Below are 19,826 nucleotides of genomic sequence, written 5' to 3'. Positions count from 1 at the left end.
CATATTGGAGACATTTATTTAATTTTGTTTAATGGAAGAAATACTTGACGCAAACTTGATGCTTGGCTTAGGCTATCCGATACAAATTATTAAACCACATATACCGACTCACTACCAAGTATAACACCCGGTCCCAGGAATACTGACTATCATGTTGGCTGAATGCGGTTCGCGCAACAAGATAGGTCTGCCATGGGCTGACCAGCAGCGCTTTATTTCCATAGCTGTCATGTCCGGTGGGCGCAGGCGGGGAGGTCAAAACAGCTGCTCCGATGCGCCAGGAGAATGGCACCGAGGTTAAGATTAAATCAATCAGCGAAGAGTACTTGCGCAGGAGGAATGTACTCTGGAGAGCATAGACCGGTGGAGCATGCGGAAATTCCTCTGCGTATTTTCTACTCATAATTAGCCTCTTTTGTTCTAGGTCATCATGATGGTTCATTACTTACCGGACTCCGGCACTGACAGCTCTGTGGTTGATATGGCCGGATACACCACCATCGTCGAAGGTGAAGATCTACCATCATCTCAGTAAGTGATTTTGCATACTACTCGGGAAGAGTGGAAGGACGTACCAGATCCACTTTCCACATGTGGACGTAATGGGCCACTATGTCCTCAATGACATCCTGGCGCCACCACTTCTTCGGATTATCCTGCAAGGCACCGTGCTCCAGGACGACACAGTGATCAGACGGGATGCCGAGGGCGGCGCAACTACGTTCGATCTCTCCTTTACGGATATCGCCTTGGCCATGATAGTCTCCTGTAACTCATTAGACAGATACACTTTTGAATCGATTTACCGTAGATAATGACGCACCTGTCGATAGCACCAGCAAGGAGCGAGTGATATCCGGATTGTCATGGCCATGCAGGATAGTCGGGCTAAAGAACAAAGTTTCATCATCAGGATGTGCCGTGACGAGGAGGACGTTCCGCGCTTGCTGTATCGTGTGGGGGACCAGACGCGGGTCACCAGCGAGGTAGTATGCGAGAAGAAGATACAGGAAGATGGCGGTTGACAGGACGCTCAGCGCCGAATATGCCAGCAGCCATCGCCAGTTATGTCGCCGCACCTGGCGAAGAAGGCGCCTGAGCAGACGGGTTGGGGAACCCATCGATGGGGTAGGGAGTCGTTTGTACGGAGATGGGTGCCAAAATGATGGTATCGCTAGGTGCGATCGGTCCTCGGCAGAAGTCCCAGCCTGCGGCACAAGTCTTGTAGCAAAGTATTCCCACAGCAGTCCAGGAGAGCAAAAGAAGATCCTCGGTTCCTGGGAGGCCGAAGCAGAGTGTCGGGATCCGCGGAGAATAATCAATGGTGCGTATGTAATGTCATGTAATACGGCATCCTGAATACCAGCCCGGTGTAAGTATGGTCAGTAACGATACCGCGTGTGACGCAGATTTCGGGGCGCAAAGGATTTCCGCAGCTCGTACAAACACTCGCACCAAAAGCTTCGCACATTAGCCTCAAACCCAAAGGGCAGAAATCACTAGGCAGCAATATACGTCTCTCTCATCATTGGCTCGGTCTAGGAAACCCTGATCTGCTCGCCAGGAGCGAGCGATTTACCTGGCCAATGGTTGCAACACGAGGATGTTCTAGTGTCATGTCCGGAGAGCCAAGGTTGAAACACGGCTGACAAGCTTTGCTGACGAAAACGGGAAAAGAACATCTCTGCTTGTTAGTCCGCTATGCAAGAACCAACTAGTTTGAGGCCAACCGCATAGGCTCATTGGTTCCAGGCTGGCCCTAGGGAAATGAGCAATCTTGACGGACCCTTTGAAATAGGGGTCCTGTCAGGCTTCCGCCCCCAAATCGGCGCCTCGAATCTGGCCCCCAAGCGTCGTTCAGGGTCTGGCCTGTGAGCGACCGATCATCATGGTACTACAGTATATGGATCAGTGTATTTTGTTAGTCAGGCACGAAAGATGACTTTCAGTGGATCTACTTACCACTTACAATGATCTCAGGATACGAAGTGGATATTTGCTTAGCCCGGCGACAGGGTCTCTAAGTCCTTCTTATTGGTGGCACGTCGTCGGTGCTACCAACTCAAAAGCCTTTTAGGCCCGTCTGCAACCAGCCATGCAACTCCGAAGCAGCTTGTGCTCTTTGACTGCGATCTCTTCACTAAGCTGACGGTCGGGCCATATGCCTACACTCAATATCTGTCTACTACTCGATCTGATAGATCGTAAATAAATTAACGACGTGCTTTCAACGAAGAGATTCATGTTCTTTTGTCAACTGGAGAAATGTTGATACTAATAACAGGTTCCGGACAGAGGACGTTGAACTACAAGTCTAATGGTCAGCAGCCTGAACAGCCAGCATATGTTCAGGACAGGTAAATCTACTGGCTACTGAATATACTCCCTCTTCTTGAAGTATTGGTTATTAAGTAACAGAATCACAATTACTTATCAATACTTTAATTCTGACCGACGTACACCGATTCCACACCGATGTGATGCGTCCACGGCAGAGGCAGATGACCTGCCGGGAGGTTGCCACGGCAATCCCAAGCTCGTCCAGACACACCAGCAGCCATCTCTGTTGATGAAAATGAATTCAAGCTTATCTTCCTGCCATCTGAACCTTGGTTTTCCACGATGTTCACTTGGCTCGGATTATACCTTCTGGCTATGTTCTCTCCCACCCGTGGCGATCCCATCCACCAGCGCACGTATTTCTACGTCGGAGGAAACTACTCGGTTACCGACAATGGCGAGCATGTTTACACCGGTCAGATGTATGTCGAGCGATTGACGCCCGCACAAGTCACGCAGCCATACCCGATTGTGTTTGTGCATGGTCAGGCGCAGACGGCGACAGTAGGGCCACCCAGACTCACTTGGCGCAAACGCACTAACACCGCATGGACAGAACTGGTTGAACAAGCCAGACGGCCAGCCCGGATGGGCATCGTACTTCCTTGACAAAGGCTACGAATGCTATCTGTTCGACCAGCCGTTTCGCGGCCGCAGTCCCTGGCAATCCTTCAATGGCCCGCTGGAGACGTATTCGGCGGAACACCTGCAACGATACTTCACTGCGCCGGAGCGATATGAGCTGTGGCCACAAGCATCACTGCACACCCAGTGGCCGGGAACGGGGGTGATGCACGATCCCATCTTCGATGCCTACTACGCCAGTGCAGTTCCGTCTGTCAGCGATAATGCGCTGCAACAGACCGCCATGCGCGACGCGGGCGCCGCCCTCCTGGATCGAATTGGCCGGCCAGTTATTCTGATGGCTCATTCGCAAGGCGGAACGATGGCATGGTTACTGGCCGACCAACGCTCGGATCTGGTTCACTCGATTGTGTCCATTGAGCCCGGTGGTCCTCCGTTTGGCACCGCGGTGTTCGGAAATACTTCTGCGCGAGCATACGGGCTGACTGACATCCCTATTGCATACTCGCCGCCGGTGTCGAATCCGAGGACGGATTTCTCCACTACCATTCTTCCCTCGAACTCGTCAACCCTGTCGGACTGCATCATTCAGGCGGATGATCCACCACCGCGGCAGCTGGCGAACCTGAGGAAGGTTCCTGTGCTGCTGGTGACGACGGAGGCATCATACCATGCGCAGTATGACTGGTGCACGGTGGCGTTCTTGCAGCAGGCCGGCGTACAGGTAGAGCACTTGCGGTTGGCGGAAATTGGCATTCATGGGAATGGTCATATGGTATTTCTGGAGAAGAACAGTGACGAGGTTGCGGCTGTTATTCATGAGAGGATTGGACGGTCTGATGTGGAAGACAGGGGTGAGCTGTGACGAGACCTTAGTACAAAGAATTCGGCATTGATTCGAGGAATGCGATGCCATATGGTCTTCGGGTGTACTGCCCTTGTCCTGTGTAGGCTGAGCTCGTGATGTTATGGCCATGATAATCAGCAAGCCATTCACCACCATAGTTCCCTGCGGCAGATTGATCGGTTCGCTTCATACGTCTGGCATAAAGATGCTGCAACGCATGGGCCTCTCTCAGTATTGACGTCCACGGGAGCGCCCTATAGGTTAAACATAGAGAGGCATAGACCTGTCACAGAATTGAGTGCAGATCACCTTTCCCATTGATAATAAGCTGAATTGATCACCATTTCATCTTTCATTTCAGTGATAGTATTATCTTTTGGTGCGCTTTTTACTAGCAGCAGCAGTGTCATTTGAGTATATAGTATTACTAGAACGGAAGGGTTCTTCTATATATATATTCAATCCCTCAGTTCATCGAAGCTACGGCAAAGATCTCGCCTGACAGCAAAATTGCCTATAAGCAAGATATATATCAATTAGTAGTTGCATTGTCCAACTGAACTTCCAGTCAGATTCCAGTAGAGAGCCAGAGTGCTGAAATGCGACCGTGGGAAGCTTCTCGTAGGCACCCTCAGGCATCGAAGAAATGACAGCTGCCCAGATTACCGCATTCGGCAGTATTCCCCACCCCCCGCAAAAGCGGAGAAACGGAGTAACTGCCCGTCTTTCCGATTTTCTTCTTGTGAGGAGCGCACAATTAAAGAGATTCATTAGTATAATAGACGAATAAACCCCAGGTATATGATCTAGGAAGCACAGTTTGATCGTTCTCCATGGCAGCCACCACTGCGCGCGAATCTATCTCGCTCACGGAGCTGGGAGAGCGGTCAATCCCGACCGTGCCAGAAGAACCCAACCATGCTTCTTCAGTTACCGAGGCAAAAGCCCCTTACCTGAAGCTCATCGCATCGGGCTTCTCCTTCTTTGTGGCAGGTGTCAACGACGGCAGTCTGGGCTCCTTGCTTCCCTACGTGCTCGAGTCGTACCACGTTAGTACCGGTCTGGTAATTGTTGTGTAGGTCCAGTGCTCAAACCCACGTGTGAGCATGGGAATACTGACCATGCCAGCTATGTTACAACCCTTGTGGGCTGGCTGGTGGCCGCCCTGACCAATAGCACTCTCTGCCAATACCTCGGATTAGGGGCCATGCTCGCTTTGGGAGCTGCCCTACAGGTGCTGGCCCATGTTCTGCGCGCCTGGCTGCCGCCGTTCCCATTGTATGCGATCACATTCTTCTTGGCAAGTCTGGGACAGGCATTCAATGACACGCATGCCAATACATATGTCGCTGCAGTCAAGGCCGCCCATCGCTGGCTCGGCTTCATCCATGCCATGTACATGGCCGGTTGTCTCGTCGGCCCGTTGGTGGCCACGGCAGTGGCGTCTGCGAATCAGCAGTCACAGTGGAATTTGTTCTACATCTTCCCACTGGGGCTGGGTCTGATCAACCTGATACTGGTGTTGATAGCCTTTCGTGATAGCATGTCTGTCCACCAGTCCTCAGTCCCCCACAGCGACGACCCGCAGGCGTCGAGTCACGACGCTCGCAGTACCCGCGCAGTAAGGGAGATCAAGGATACCCTTCGTGTGCCAGCGGTCTGGCTGACAAGCCTGTACTTTTTCTTCTTCCTGGGAGCGGCCATCACAGCCGGCGGTAGGTGAACCCATCCCATCTTGTAGAGTGAAAGCGAGACTGACAGCGAGTTAGGGTGGATTGTCGAGTATCTGGTTCGTGTTCGGCATGGTGATGTACACCAGATGGGTTATATCCCGACGGGCTTTTACGGCGGATCGTTTCTTGGTCGGCTCGTCCTAGCTGAACCTACCTATCGTTTAGGAGAGCGTCGCATGATCTTCATCTACGCGGCTCTGTGTGCCGGGTTGGAGCTGGTATTCTGGCTGTGAGTTCGCCCAGTATCTCTTTAGATCATCTTCAACTGACTCATGCTACAGTGTGCCCAATATTGGCGTCGAGGCTATGGCCATTTGTTTGCTGGGCTTCTTTTCCGGGCCATTCTTTGCGACTGTAAGTATTAACATGTCTGACCATAAACCTAAAATCAACTGACATGCTCATAGGGAATATCCGTCGCGTCCAAGATTTTCCCGGCTAATATTCGCTCCTCGGGAATCGGTACGTGTATGGTGTTATAAATTCACGAAGAATATACTTCTAATATCTATTGTCAGCATTCGTCTTCGTGCTGGGCCAAATTGGCGGATCTCTCTTCCCCGTATTAACAGGGATCATCTCCTCCCACACCGGTGTCAAGGCGCTGCAGCCTATGTTATTGGCTCTCCTATGCGCTACGGGGATCAGTTGGCTGTTGGTTCCGAAAGCTCCAAGACTCCGTGCAGACTGAGCGTCAACCGTGCATCTCTGTCGCATTTCAACAGCAGGAGAATGGTTATGCTTCTGCACTGCACGTGGTGTTTGCATCGCTTAGAGACGAGCGCCCGTCGTTATCTACATAAAGTCAACGAAGATATTTCTCACAAATTATGAATGAGTTTGAAAGCGTCACAACTAACCAGGGAGAACGAGCATGAATTTTATTCAGTGGACCGGCAGAATGGGAAGGTCAGGCGAATCGCTTCGATACCTTCCCGATGCAAGTGAGCGACGGAGAGAGGCTGATCTCGAAGCTCACACCGAGGATCTCCAGTGAGATCTATGTGAGGAGTGGGGAATACAGCAGTAGCGGAGAGTTTGTTGTAGTGTACCTTATATATGGCTGGTTGATTGGTAGTGAATGTTGATTAGTATGAGAAGGATTTGTTTCGCACGATCCCTTAGATTTCACCCCCTGTAACTATTTGAGTAGCTCTTGTTTACCAACCCCGGACCATATCCCCAGCGCGCTAGCCGCTGAGATGCGCACAATAGTGAACATTTCAGATTCTTGACCGTAACTTACATCTACAATCTCTAGAAGTAGTCTATAAGCTGGTACATATAACACGTAACAGAAACAGGCACCAAGTTGCACACCACACTGTGCAGGCACTGGGCATTGTTCTACATAGTAATAGTAGTAGTAGCTTCACATCAGACAGGTCAATAGGTAGGGAAAAAGTAAGCATTCGAAGAATCACCGACTCAGGCAAATGGACATCCATCGCCGCCGGCACTGCCAACTACACTCACAGTGGTGGTAGCCGTCACAATACTGACATCCTGAGTACTAGCTTTGGACACCGTCACCGTTTCATACAAGGCGGCCGTCGGCGTGGGAACCTGGTCCAAGGTCACAGGGTGGGAATAGTCTGAACACCAACCAATAGTCTTAGGCACGATTCCTGGCTTGACAGATCTGGACGAGGAGGAGACAGGAGCAGGAGCAGGAGTGGATGAAGGAGGAGCCGGGAGATGATGGGTGGAGTGGTCATGATGATGATTGTGGTGGTGGAACAAAGCAGAGCTGGACGCGGTAGGGCTCACCGTGACATAAACGGTAGATGCTGCAGGGCAGGTCGATGTAGGGAATGCTCCTCCAGGTGCGGTGACACTGGCATCCACGCAGTCGGTAGCGTTGGCCGTGTCGGAGACGAAGAATTTCTCGGATTGGGCGTAGATAATATACACGTTGGTGCCGTTGATCCCGCTGATCTGGTAGCCCCACTCGGGATCGGTGTCGCAGGGGATTTGCACGGCGTATGACAGATCGGAGGTGGGAATGTTGATCGCCAGGGGTACATAGGAGGGTGGCCAATAGACGAAATTCCAGAGATAGAGGCTGAAAGTGGTGGGATCGGTGTCAACGGTGGTCCAGTTGACGGTGATGGTGGAACCGGCGGCGTAGGTCGCGTTGAGGGCCGGTTCGGTGATGCTGATGGCTGCGGCTAGGGAGCCGAGGCTGATGATGAAAGGGATGAGACGCATAGTTGGATTGATAACTGGAAATATAAGGAGCGACTGAGATAAGCAAATGAGTGGATGAGTGAAGGAATGAATGCTATAGACGACCAAACGAGTGACAAGGGGTCAGAGACATGCAGCACAAGAGAGAAACCGTTAACCCTCGGGGATAACGGGCAGATGCAAAGATATAAGCAGCCCCCGCTTGCTCGTCTCCGGAAATTGGAGGCTGCCCTCGTGTCACTTTTCAAGATTATGCTAAATTTAAAATCAAGCCACGCGTTCCCAACTATCGAACCACTAAAGGAGGAATGCCATCCGCCATTGGCTCTGTTCTAGACATCCGAGTGGGGTGGAGTGCTCGGGCCCGCCGACTGGAAAATCAACCCTTTCCAAACAGGCATCCATCGAGACTATTTCTTGTTCGGCCTTCTTGGAAAACTTAGAAGCAATCCCATCTATTGTTCACATGTAAAAAGAAGAATTGCAGTAAAATGAGATGAAAAAGGCCAAGTTCTGCCCACCAGTCATTCAAGACTTGATTTTGGCAGCGCTTCGTTTCATAATCTCTCTAGCTATCCGGCAATTCTCAATTCCAATTATATTCTTATATTGGTACTGCGACTATATCTTATATGAATCGATAAGAAATATATAAACGTGGCATATGGATGTTACAATTGATCTCCGAGTTATGGGTAAGTTGATGTTTTTATATATATCTCGACCACTTTCTACTTCCTCCATTTGCTGTATGCACCGTTCTTATCTACCATCTACCGGTGCAGCTTCCTGAAACAGAAGCGGCCTGTTTATCCAGAAATAGTATCACTCTCTTGCTCAAAAGATGGCCAGACATTGTTATTCTCATTGAGATCCTCCAACTGTCCATAGTTCAGTTCACCACCGCGGGTGGTCGAGTAAAAGGGAACACCTTTGGTAATCCGGCTGGCTGATGAGATCCCGGATGCCCTGTATAATCCAGTGCCCAGGCAATTGCTTTAACTAACTCACCGAATCGTGAACGTTATGACGTTGATCACCCCTTCTGCAACGATGAGCCCAGTAGCATCGCGCTCTCCGTCAGTGTAATGTTTATGTTGGCTTGAGCGGGCTTGTTGTTATCGGTGGATCTATGCCGCGTCATGGAGCCCATACAAATGGCATTGCGCAATAGGATTCCATCCCGAGCACGCCTCGCTCGAGAAGCCACGCCATTGTAATGCTCCCAACGATTAGCGAATGGCTATTAAGACGGGATAGCGGGGCTGGTAAAGTCCTACACAGACAGACGAAAGATGGAAGCCTACGTAGGCAACTCTATAAGCTCATTCATCTAAGATCATGTCATGACACTCCGTGGTTGGTTCTGGTTTTTGAAGAAGCAAGCTGATTGCATCCGCTGCTTGCTCGAGAAGGCGATGAGCGCGGAATGAATTGAGTTTGGACCTTGCAGGTCCAATAACTATCGGGCATATCTCTGTCACTAAGCATGGTTATATTGGATATTGCCGCGGAAAGCGAGTCCCACTCCAGTCGGTATACATAGTGCTTTTCGGGAAGGCTACGTAGGCATTAGTGGCCGCTGATGTTTGTGTTGATGTGGCTTGAAACAGGTGAGACTTACTTCAAGAGGTATATATCGGCACTCAATCCATCTTCTCAGAGCCTGTGGGGCACCTGCGCCGGACTATCATTAGTAGCTGTACTATCCGGGTTTGGGTAACTGTTTCGGGAAGGCCAGCGAAGTCCACGATGTCGGCGGGAGTGATGGGGAAATGGCCATGGCTAGCCTAACGAAGAAATATCTACTACTGAGACTATATCTGAAGGTGATAGGCTAATGCTAGACTGTATGAGTGGAGTATTGATTAGTAGTTAGATAGGCGAGTATTTACTAATCATGGGAAAGTCAATGGTTGGGGAGTCCTCGGAAGGCCTTCCCGAGCGGGCGACTACTTATCGCCTGAGGCTGCTCTCGCTGGCTCACTTTGCCGAATAAACCGAACCAAAGATTTTCCTACGCTTGGACATTCTCCTCATTGGCATCGTCTTTCTCGTTTCTCAAAGAACCTTATGCAAGCGTTGACACTTCTAGTACGTACCTGAGATGATACCTCCTCTGACAAGCATGTCATCTTCCCCCCTCTGCCACGGAGTTCCCCATGTAAAAGGAACGGCGTCTGGAGGGCTGATTGCCAGCCACGTGGAGTTGAGTTTCTGGGGTGGCGTCGACCCCCAAACAGGCCAAGTGATTGACCGACACCATCCCTTGAGTGGCCACTCCCTGGAAGGCCGCATCCTCGCCATTCCCGGTGGCCGGGGGTCCTGCTCCGGCAGTGGGGTGATGCTCGAACTCCTGCTCAACAACCGCGGACCCAAGGCGATCCTGTTCGAGCGCCGGGAGGATATTCTCACCCTGGGGGTGATGGTCGCGGAGGAGATGTTCGGCAAGGCCATTCCAGTAGTAACTCTGAATTCAGTCGACTTTCGCAGGGTATTGCAACTTCATGACACATGCATCACCGTCGTGGACGGTTACATCTTCGACAAGGAAGCACCCGGGGCTTTGCATGAGCTGTCTGAGTGCCGTTCCAACATACCATCACTGCTGACCACGAACGTACAGCTGTCCGATGTGGATAGAAAGTTCATCCAGGGCGAATATGGAGAAGCTGCTCGCGTGGCCATGCAGATTGTTCTGCGAATGTCCGAGTTACTAGAGGTTCGCGAACTGATCCCGGTTACCCAAGTTCACGTTGATGGCTGCATCTACACCGGCCCTGGATCTCTTCTATTTGCAGAGAAACTGCGCAGCTTGGGCGGTCATGTCCTGGTTCCGACCACCCTGAACTCTATCTCCGTCGACCAGAAAAGATGGCGCGCCCAAGGCGTAGATGTGACCTTTGGTGAAGCGGCCGATCGGTTGGCAAAAGCGTACATAGACATGGGTGCGCAACCCACTTTCACATGCGGCCCTTACCAACTCGACAGCGCCCCGAAGCTTGGAGATCAAGTCGCTTGGGCAGAATCCAATGCTGTCGTGTACGCCAACAGCGTGCTTGGAGCGCGTACCATGAAGTATCCGGACTTTCTCGACATCGCCATCGCTTTAACTGGCCGTGCCCCAAAAGGAGGGCCTCATATTGATACCAATCGCCAAGCATCACTGATTGTTCGGTTGCATGACACTGAAAGGCTGCACAACCTCGATGACTCGTTCTATCCTCTTCTTGGCTACCATGTAGGGTCACTGGCAAGCAATCAGATCCCGGTGATCGTGGGCTTGGAATCGCTGGCCCCGAACCACGATGACCTCAAGGCTTTTGGCGCAGCCTTCGCGACGGTCTCAAGTGCTCCGATGTTCCATATGGTGGGCATCACGCCGGAGGCGCAGACTTTAGAAGCCGCCATCCCGGTCGGATCCCACCCACCTTGTCTGGATGTGGCGATCGAAGACTTGATACCTTGTTGGGACACGCTGAATACTGCATCAGACGCCCAACCCGTGGATCTCATCTCTCTTGGTAACCCGCACTTCTCACTAAAGGAAATTCGAAAACTAGCTACACTCTGTCAGGGACGTACGAAATGCGACGGGATGACGGTCATGGTAACCTGTAGTCGTGCGACGCACGGCTTGGCTGACCAAGCCGGGCTTGTCCAGGAGCTGGAGAAGTTCGGCGTCCAATTTATCACGGATACCTGCTGGTGCATGATTACAGAACCCATCATCGCACAATCTCCTAATGCCATCATGACGAACTCGGGGAAATATGCCCACTATGGCCCTGGACTGACGGGGCGGAAGTTCTACCTGGGCAGCTTGGCCCGGTGTGTTGAGACTGCCTGCAATGGGCGGCCCGTTGACCATCATCCAGCCTGGCTAGTGAGGAAAATATGATCCATAGATCTCACTGACTATTGTCTATAATGCATCTCTCGATTTAGCGTCTCATCCCCGACTCTCTGCAGCCTTAATGCCTGAGGCATCCAGTATCCGGTCGGAGAGACCACCTGACCCACTCGGGTGAAGGTACCCGGGGGATGGAATGCAATCTGCGCCAATTTCTGTCGTGGCCGTGAATGACAGTCTCTTGAAGAATAGAATCCTTTAGACAAAGTCATGGCTCCGACCGGACCGGATCCTGTTGCCGGAAAGGGTCCCCGCCATGTGGGCGATAAGAAAAGCGTCCGGCTGCAGGGGATTTCTCACCCGTTTTAACCCCCGCCTCGTTATTTCCCAAGTATATTAAGTTCTACCAGCACCCTCTTGAAAGTCCCATCTCTTTCTTGTCTGTCACTATCCACAATTGAGTACTCAACATGTCACAACTCTCCGACTACCGTCTCCTCAGCTTTGATGTCTACGGCACTCTAGTCGACTGGGAAGGTGGCATCCTGGCCGCCTTCCAACCCAGTCTCGACAAGGGCAATGCCCACTTCACCCGCGAACACCTCCTCACCGTGTACCACGAACTGGAGCACGCGCAACAAGCACAGACGCCCGACATGCCGTACTCGCAACTCCTCACCACCATTCATCCTCGGTGGACCGAGCGTCTCGGCCTGCCTCAGCCGTCCGAGGAAGAAAGCCGCCAGTTTGGCGAATCGATCGGCAACTGGCCCGCCTTCCCGGATACCGTCGATGCGTTGAAGCGACTGGCGAAGAAGTACAAGCTGGTGGTGCTGTCCAACGTCGATCGCGCTTCCTTTGCCAAAACCAATGCGGGCAGCTTACAAGGCTTCCCCTTCGATCTCATCATTACGGCACAAGATGTTGGCTCCTACAAGCCGGATCTCCGGAACTTCGAGTACATGCTCAAGGCAGTCAAGGAGAAATTCGACATCGAGCCAGCGCAGGTGCTGCAGACGGCACAGAGCCAGTTTCATGACCACCACCCGGCGCGCAAGATGGGGTTGAAGTCGGTGTGGATTGAGCGGCCGGGGGCTACGATGGGCAATTTGTCGGAGACAATCTATGACTGGCGGTTTGATACCTTGGGCGAGATGGCGGATGCGGTTGAGAAGGGACTGTAGAGTAGCAAGCCACTGTCTTGAGGATTATATAAACAATAGAAATTGAGAAGAATTCCTAAGTAACACCATGCACTCAAAATATAACCACTGCAGTAGGCATGTCGCATGTTCTTAGCATCTTAACCGATAACGGATGGCATCCCCACCCCGCGCCAATCTCGGGATTCCAGCCGAAGCGTTCATTCATTTATTAGTCGTCGACTCCCAGGAGTTACTGTGAACCTGCTCTCACAGAAACCTCATACACTTATTCACACACTCAATCTCCCACGATGGACCTAACCCACGCTCTCAAGTCCGCCTCCCACGGCGAAGTCCTCAAATGCATCGACATGCACACCACCGGCGAGCCCACCCGCATTGTCTACGCGGGGTTTCCTCCCCTCAGTGGGACACTGCTGTCCCAACGCGATCAAGCCCGAGATCAATATGACCACCTCCGCAAGCGAATCATGCTCGAGCCCCGTGGTCACTACGACATGTACGGCGCCATTCTCCGACCATCCACGGAGCTGGTCGAATCCGGTCAAGCGCACATCGGTGTGCTCTTTACCCACAACGGCGGCTTTTCCACCATGTGTGGCCACGCAACTATCGCCTTGGGCCGATTTCTCGTCGATACTAACGATTTGAATGTTTTCCCCAAGCGGAATGAGTTGGTTGTGGATGTTGCATCGCAAACAGTGATTGTTAACTTGCATGCGCCGTGTGGATTGGTCCGTATCACTGTCCCTGTTAAGGAAACAGGCGATGGAATCAAGTCTGATCCCGCACGGGCGGTATCGTTCCTGTCGACGCCGGGGTACGCAGCTGCTATCAGCCTTACGATTCCCATTCCATCTGAACTACGATGGAGCGAGCTAGAAGGGCGTGAGAGCATCACCCTCGATGTCAGTTACGGTGGCGCATTCTACGCACTGATCAGCATGCGCGAGTTGGGATTCGGTCCCACGGGACTGAAAAAGGTCGATATTGACGCCTTATCACCAGTAATGAAACGACTAAAGGCATATCTCGTCACGCATCCCGACATTCAAGCCGCTTGTCAGCACCCCGAAGACAAAAGATTATCATACCTCTACTCCATCATGCTGGTGGATACGAATGTCGGGTACAAGCCAGACGGAGTAGCTGGAGCAGAGACTGGACTGTGCTTCTTCGCGGATAATCAGATTGATCGATCGCCTACGGGGTCGTGTGTCACGGCTCGAATGGCGCTGGCACATGCAAAGGGCGAGAGATCGGTGGGTCAGCGGTGGGCGTACAACTCGGTTGTCTCCAATCATTTCCAGGCAGGTGCTTTTGAGGCTGAGATTGTAGAGACGGGTTTGCGGGTAGCGGGTGGAAACGCTCCCGCTAAGGATGCGGTGGTGGTACGCGTGGAGGGGAGGGCGTACTATACCGGCACGTCGAGTTTTATGGTGGAAGAGGGAGATGTTACGAGTCATAGTGGGTTTGTGATGAGTGATATGTCGGTATAGTTTTATTAAGTGAAGATGAAGTGAAGATGAAGTGAAGATGAAGTGAAGATGAAGTGAAGATGAAGTGAAGATGAAGTAGGCACGAGCTGAATATAACCTACTTTGATAGACATCAAGGTGTCACCATCTTCCGGCTTGTGAGTGTCATCAAATTGGCCCCCAATAACAGCCAAAACTTAGTATAAACGGTGATTGAGGCTCTAAAACAAACCAACCACTTAAAGCACAACTACGAGATATAGTCTGAAACATATGACGAAGCTGATGACAGCCATAAGCAAGGCAGATACCTATTACGGTAAGGTACTCCGCAGTCGAACTCGTATTCCTTCTATATAATTGCTAATTATTGACCCGCAATAGGAGGATCTGGCTGCCCAAATTTGGGACAGGCTAATCCTTATTCTAGCTAGACTAGAAACCAGCTGGACCCTTTTGATATAAAACCCAGCAGTAAGATTCACACTGCCATGATGTCGACACACTGAAGTAACCTTCACCACAACAATGGCCTCCATCAAAGTCTTCACTCGCTGGCGCCCTACACTACCCTCAGAAGCGTCTGCTTCTGAAATCACCCGCACTCAGTCCTCCAATCCCACCAAAAACACCTTCACGATCACATTAACACCACCAGCGTCCCAGAAACTGTCCCGCCCCTGGAAAAGCGACTCGGCTTTCACCGGGATATTCAACGCCGATGACTCCAACCGAACCGTCTTCGAGCACGTCGTTGCACCCACTCTACCCCGGGTTCTCAGCGGACATAACTGCAACTTCTTCGCCTACGGACACTCAGGCAGTGGCAAATCCCACACCATCGTCGGGTATGATTTTGAGCGTCCCGATGAATTCGGCCTCTGCTTGTCAGCTGCAAAAGCACTCTTTGAACATCTCGACCAACTAAACAAGAATGCCCAAGAGAACGAGACCCTTCTCCTAGGCCTACGCATGTATGAACTACGAAAAAACATCGCCTTCGACCTCCTCAACGGCCGATGCAAGTGCCATATCCGCGAAGGCGCCGACGGGAAGACGCACGTCCGCGGGGAGACAGAGACCCTCGCCGACGGGAAAGTACGCGTGCGGCCGATCGTCACCAAGCCGTGTTTGACGTTTGATGAGTTCCACGCTCAGCTGCTGGCGGGCATTCAGAGTAGAGCAACGGGCACATCTACGATTCATGATCAGAGTTCTCGTACGCATGCCGTGTTTGAGGTTGAAATTGTCACGAGAGAACTACTTGATGCGCGGGATGCTGTTGTTGAGCGGCAATCTGAATTGGTCCCCGTCGGGAAACGCGCAACTGATATCTATATTGAGGAGAGTTCGAAGGCTGTTATCCAGATGCCGGATGGCAAGTATGTGCCGAATCCGGATTATCAGGTCAATCAGACGGCGATCGATGAGGCCGAGGCGAAGAAGGCGGAGTATGAAGCGCGTGTTCACGAGGCAGAAGAGTACGTGACAGAAGTGATAAGGTCATGTCCTCATGTCTGTCTCGGTGGGAAAATGGTGTTTGTGGATCTTGCTGGTTCAGAGTTCTGCCATGACAAGGGTTCAGTGTCCAGTATGCGGATGAAACAGACGCCCCAGGAGCAGCAGGAAAGCAGACAGATCAACACGGATCTTCTTGCCTTGAAAGAGGTCATCCGAGCAATGGCTCGGAAGCAAGCTAGGATTCCTTTCCGGTCATCGCCGCTGACGATGGTTCTGCGAGAACATTTTGTCTCGGGTGGTGATGGTGGTGTTTCGACGATGATCCTTACGACGTCGCCTTCGTCGGAGCAGTACAATGCTACGATTGATACGCTAAAGTATGGGAATTTGATTGGGATGGCTGGAGTGCGCTAAGTGTCTGAGCAGGATTGATGGTTGTACGCATCTATCTATAGCTCACCTAGACAGAGGCTGGAGATTGCTATACATCAGCTTCCTTATTATTGTGGGACTCTACTACTCATCAAGGAAACAAAGCGAGGAGCCATAGAAAAGCCAGCGTCATTACTCGAGTGTTGCATTAATTGGTTTTCGAGTCATTGCAACGGGACGTAGCCTCACCTAGAGACTTCTCGTTACTGACGCCATGCTGCCGCGTATTCATGGCAGTTACAGTGATTGACTCGTTCTTATCCAGAATACCTTCATTAAAGAGTTCACTAAGAGACTAACATCTCTCTGCCCTGTATCGCTGGCACAGCAGTTTCAAGATTCCAGCCAACCATTCAAAGTCCTTTCGTTCAAGGTAGACTTGAGCAGACAGTCGCACCCACAGCCAACCTCCATGCTCAACAAGGGGGACAAAAGTCCCGTGCTCCTCCACCAGAGTGGTTTGAAACCACTTGACTGCAGCGCCAGCCTCATCAGCATTCAAAAGTGTAGCAGAAGAATCAGAAACTGCCACATCCTCCCTAAAAGTGAACGGTAACCGGACGGTTGCCATAGCGCATCGCCTGAGATCACTCTCTTTCCCAGACTCCAAATTCCTCTCCTCCATAACGTCTGTTCCCAGTGTCGCTGCAACAATATCGGCCGCCTCATTGGCCAATCTTTCCAGGTATTCATAGATACGGTCCTCGCCACCACAAACCATCTTGCGGAACTCCAATGCAGCAGGAACACAAAAGTAGGGCGTATCGTCATTAGTAGCGACAAATTCAAACAGACTTTCAAATGCACTCTTCGAAGCATCGTCGGTTTCCATGACGGAGGGGGCCGTGGCAGGAGAGTCTTCGGACGGGATGAATCCCCAAGAGGTGGGAATGGTGGTTCGAATAAGATGCTGATTGCGTTTCGGGACATAGAGCACACAGCAACTCCGGGGGACGAATAGCCATCTACCGAGCACTCATATATGAGTCGACTGAACTCCAAGAAAAAGAGCGAGCAAATGATGAGAGAAACTTACTTGTGGCAATTACTCGTAAAGAAATCCGGCTGCAGTTTTCCAAGATCCAACGGCAGCTGCCCGATACCATGCGCCCCATCGATCAAACTGAGAATGCCTTCTTCACGACAAACCTCCGTGAGCCTTTCAAACGGGAAGCGCACCGCCGGCAGGCTAGTCACGACATCAAACAGAGCCAGCTTCACGTTCAATCCCTCGTTCCGCGCGTCGCGCACAACCTGGAGGAACCGCTCCACAAGTTCCTCATGGCTAATCGGCATTTCATATCGGACTTTACGAATCTGAGCTGGTTTAGATTCGATGAAGGAAACTATTCCTTTTTCCAGAGCACCGTAGACGGTTTCGAAGTAGATGATGACATCGTCTGACTTGAACGGCAGATTGTGGAGGATGGTGTTCGCCCCCGTCGTGGCATTTTTGACGAAGACACATTCGCTCCGGGGGACATTCAGTAGCTGGGCGACCGCCTCGCGGGAGACATCTAGTGCTTTAGGAGTGGTGTAGCGGATGAAGGGATCTGGACGCGCCTCAACTTGATCCTGGAAGTGGCGCAAAGCGGTGCGAACCGCCGCAGGATACGTTCCGAATGAGCCTGGGGTTCATCATCAGCTTGGTGTCAGATCAACGTTCGGTACTACAGCGGACCTGCTTACCATGGTTCAGGTTTATGAAGTTGGGAGCAAAGAGGAATTGTTCACGCATCGCCGCCCCAAAGGGAACGAGAGATGCGTTATTGGAAGCCATTTTCGCAATCTATGTTGTTGGTTGATGTCAACACAGCGTTTCTGTGAAGTAGGCCAAAACGTTATAACGCCGGCTGCTGTGCAGCAGGGATGACTATATGTTCAAACATTATGTTGTTGTTAATGGTTAACTAGTTAGTTACTTCCCTGCGATGACTCAAGCCGCGGAGATGTCGGCTGGCCTCGGCGAAAAGACCGCGGCAGTACTTTTACCGCATTCGGAACAGTAAGTAACTTGTTATTGGTCAGATTAACTTAATGCCAGTACTAACAGTACCATGTGGTAGGACCAAGGGAAGAATTGTATACATTCTAGAATGTACAACCATTAGTTATCTCTGTTGTTCTTTCGTCGTCTGCGCTAGCTAAGCTACTTATTGAACTAAGCAGTAATTAATAGCAGAACATCACGATGACTTAACTAGAATAATGGAGAAACTATTGAAGATATAAAAGGATGTTATTTATGATAGCATCCCCACCGGTAGAAGAAAAGAAACAGGAAATGTAAGAAATGCCCACAGTAGGTACTAATGGACGTGATACTTTAATTGAAGAGATTGGATATGCCTAGCAACTAGAAGGGAATGTGATATTTCCTGAAAATGTGAAAGACACCACCAATATAATGATGAAAGATGCCGATCAATCCAGGATATCAGTGACCTGCTGCAACATGTCGTTGAATGTCTGCTCTTCATCTTAAGTCGATGTAGATATTAGACGCCTTTCTCTAGCTTCTGACGCGGTGCCATAAGGCAGTCTCAAGTAAATGTCCCAGCTCACTGCCTCCATTTGGACTAAGCATGTCTCCGGCGCTCCCCTTCAAGTCCTCCCATCGCCGCAAGTGTTCGTCAATTCTTTCCGCCATACCAGATGCGTTTAGTATCTCTGCAAGGCGATTGTGTCCTTGCCTTATTAGCAGGAAGGGATAGACACAATCCCTCATGCGCCGTTTGCCACCACAGCCGCTGTTATCATCAGTGTAACGTGCAATGTGCCTTGTCCACGATTATCATTTCGCGAATCTTATACGATTTTTTATCGTCGTATTTCCGTATTTAACCTGTCTTGGAGATCAGTTGTCACTTTCCTGAAGCGCCAGTATATTTTTAGCATGAGCATAACCAGTTGCTAGAATGCCATATACTGGAGTACTGGCATTAACTGGGCCAGTAACGTGTTGCATACTGCGATACTATTAAAGGTGTGACAAGCTATGCTCCCAGACATTATTGTTGTTAACGTGTTTTTGGCACTGCGTAACTGAGAGTAAACAGCCGATGACTGCCCACGCAGTGAAAAGTATCAAGATTCCAGTAAGCCTTCTTCCACCTCAGGTTCATGTTTCGCCTTCATCCTCTAGCTGCTGAGGGGCCACGAGGTGATGGGGGCGGTCGTCTCTTTCCGCGTAATCATCACCTGCATATCGATGATAGTCTATTAACATCGTTAATTTATCTAGCGAGACCGTCGGCTCCCCTGCCTTACCCCCCGCTTGGTAGAGGAGGACAAGGTAACCACAGTTTCCGATGTTCTCGGCCTGATGCTTGCTTCAGTACTATAATACGATTCTCAGGCAGAAACATGAAGCTGCGAGTGGAAATTTCTCGACAGTCATGCATTGGTATATGTTCTCGGTGTCCTATACAATCCGTGAGACGCTGGGTCAGACCTGTATGTAATCCCTGCAATCGCCAGAGTTGGCAGATTCCATAGCGACGGTATAGCGACTACTGAATGCAATCTGCATTGTGGCTTGCTTTCATGGTAAAACTGTTCATCCTGTTCTTGATAGCTGTCATTTCTATGTGCCCGGCACCGGGAAAGTCGCATAACGAAGGCATGAGACGTATTATACAGGCCGGCTCCATCGACCTGGCTTTGCGGTGCAGATCAACATCGTATGATAAGCATCCAGTGTTTCTTAAAATTATATGGAATACCTTATGCTATAATCAA

General features: G+C 50.9%; 9 protein-coding genes across 9 annotated transcripts; 6 read left to right on the top strand and 3 right to left on the bottom strand.

Annotated features, from left to right (window-relative positions):
• On the bottom strand, positions 1–1,121 carry ASPBRDRAFT_666278 (PIG-L family deacetylase; the record flags this gene model as incomplete). Its single annotated transcript, XM_067628749.1, has 4 exons — positions 1–395; positions 450–517; positions 576–766; positions 824–1,121. 4 exons carry the CDS (start codon positions 1,119–1,121, stop codon positions 68–70), a joined length of 885 nt encoding a protein of 294 aa, XP_067473502.1. The 3' UTR covers positions 1–67.
• A 1,388-nt stretch (positions 1,122–2,509) lies between these two features.
• Positions 2,510–4,273, top strand: ASPBRDRAFT_163994 (alpha/beta hydrolase). The gene is made up of 2 exons (XM_067619521.1): positions 2,510–2,844; positions 2,897–4,273. The coding sequence occupies exons 1-2, from the start codon at positions 2,623–2,625 to the stop codon at positions 3,788–3,790; spliced, it is 1,116 nt and encodes a 371-aa protein (XP_067473501.1). The 5' UTR covers positions 2,510–2,622; the 3' UTR covers positions 3,791–4,273.
• A 332-nt stretch (positions 4,274–4,605) lies between these two features.
• ASPBRDRAFT_201151 (putative MFS transporter) lies at positions 4,606–6,196 on the top strand (the record flags this gene model as incomplete). Its single annotated transcript, XM_067621511.1, has 6 exons — positions 4,606–4,847; positions 4,901–5,487; positions 5,542–5,734; positions 5,787–5,859; positions 5,913–5,967; positions 6,024–6,196. The coding sequence occupies 6 exons, from the start codon at positions 4,606–4,608 to the stop codon at positions 6,194–6,196; spliced, it is 1,323 nt and encodes a 440-aa protein (XP_067473500.1).
• Positions 6,197–6,933: 737 nt separating this feature from the next.
• On the bottom strand, positions 6,934–7,716 carry ASPBRDRAFT_138485 (GPI anchored serine-threonine rich family protein; the record flags this gene model as incomplete). Its single annotated transcript, XM_067618998.1, has 1 exon — positions 6,934–7,716. The coding sequence occupies one exon, from the start codon at positions 7,714–7,716 to the stop codon at positions 6,934–6,936; it is 783 nt and encodes a 260-aa protein (XP_067473499.1).
• Positions 7,717–9,823: 2,107 nt separating this feature from the next.
• Positions 9,824–11,596, top strand: ASPBRDRAFT_59919 (uncharacterized protein; the record flags this gene model as incomplete). The annotated part of the gene is made up of 1 exon (XM_067628138.1): positions 9,824–11,596. One exon carries the CDS (start codon positions 9,824–9,826, stop codon positions 11,594–11,596), a length of 1,773 nt encoding a protein of 590 aa, XP_067473498.1.
• A 321-nt stretch (positions 11,597–11,917) lies between these two features.
• On the top strand, positions 11,918–12,868 carry ASPBRDRAFT_666276 (putative haloalkanoic acid dehalogenase). Its single transcript, XM_067628748.1, has one exon. It carries the CDS (start codon positions 12,019–12,021, stop codon positions 12,730–12,732), a length of 714 nt encoding a protein of 237 aa, XP_067473497.1. The 5' UTR covers positions 11,918–12,018; the 3' UTR covers positions 12,733–12,868.
• ASPBRDRAFT_49139 (putative proline racemase) lies at positions 12,842–14,391 on the top strand. The gene has a single exon (XM_067626259.1). It carries the CDS (start codon positions 13,005–13,007, stop codon positions 14,211–14,213), a length of 1,209 nt encoding a protein of 402 aa, XP_067473496.1. The 5' UTR covers positions 12,842–13,004; the 3' UTR covers positions 14,214–14,391.
• Positions 14,392–14,720: 329 nt separating this feature from the next.
• ASPBRDRAFT_138535 (kinesin family protein) lies at positions 14,721–16,067 on the top strand (the record flags this gene model as incomplete). Its single annotated transcript, XM_067619004.1, has 1 exon — positions 14,721–16,067. The coding sequence occupies one exon, from the start codon at positions 14,721–14,723 to the stop codon at positions 16,065–16,067; it is 1,347 nt and encodes a 448-aa protein (XP_067473495.1).
• Positions 16,068–16,380: 313 nt separating this feature from the next.
• On the bottom strand, positions 16,381–17,865 carry ASPBRDRAFT_35276 (putative aminotransferase family protein (LolT); the record flags this gene model as incomplete). The annotated part of the gene is made up of 3 exons (XM_067623328.1): positions 16,381–17,050; positions 17,122–17,713; positions 17,775–17,865. 3 exons carry the CDS (start codon positions 17,863–17,865, stop codon positions 16,381–16,383), a joined length of 1,353 nt encoding a protein of 450 aa, XP_067473494.1.
• Positions 17,866–19,826: the final 1,961 nt, after the last annotated feature.

The sequence above is a fragment of the Aspergillus brasiliensis genome (genome assembly GCF_001889945.1).
Source record: "Aspergillus brasiliensis CBS 101740 unplaced genomic scaffold ASPBRscaffold_22, whole genome shotgun sequence".
NCBI classification, from domain to species: domain Eukaryota; kingdom Fungi; phylum Ascomycota; class Eurotiomycetes; order Eurotiales; family Aspergillaceae; genus Aspergillus; species Aspergillus brasiliensis.
This window is presented reverse-complemented; position numbering and strand designations above follow the sequence as displayed.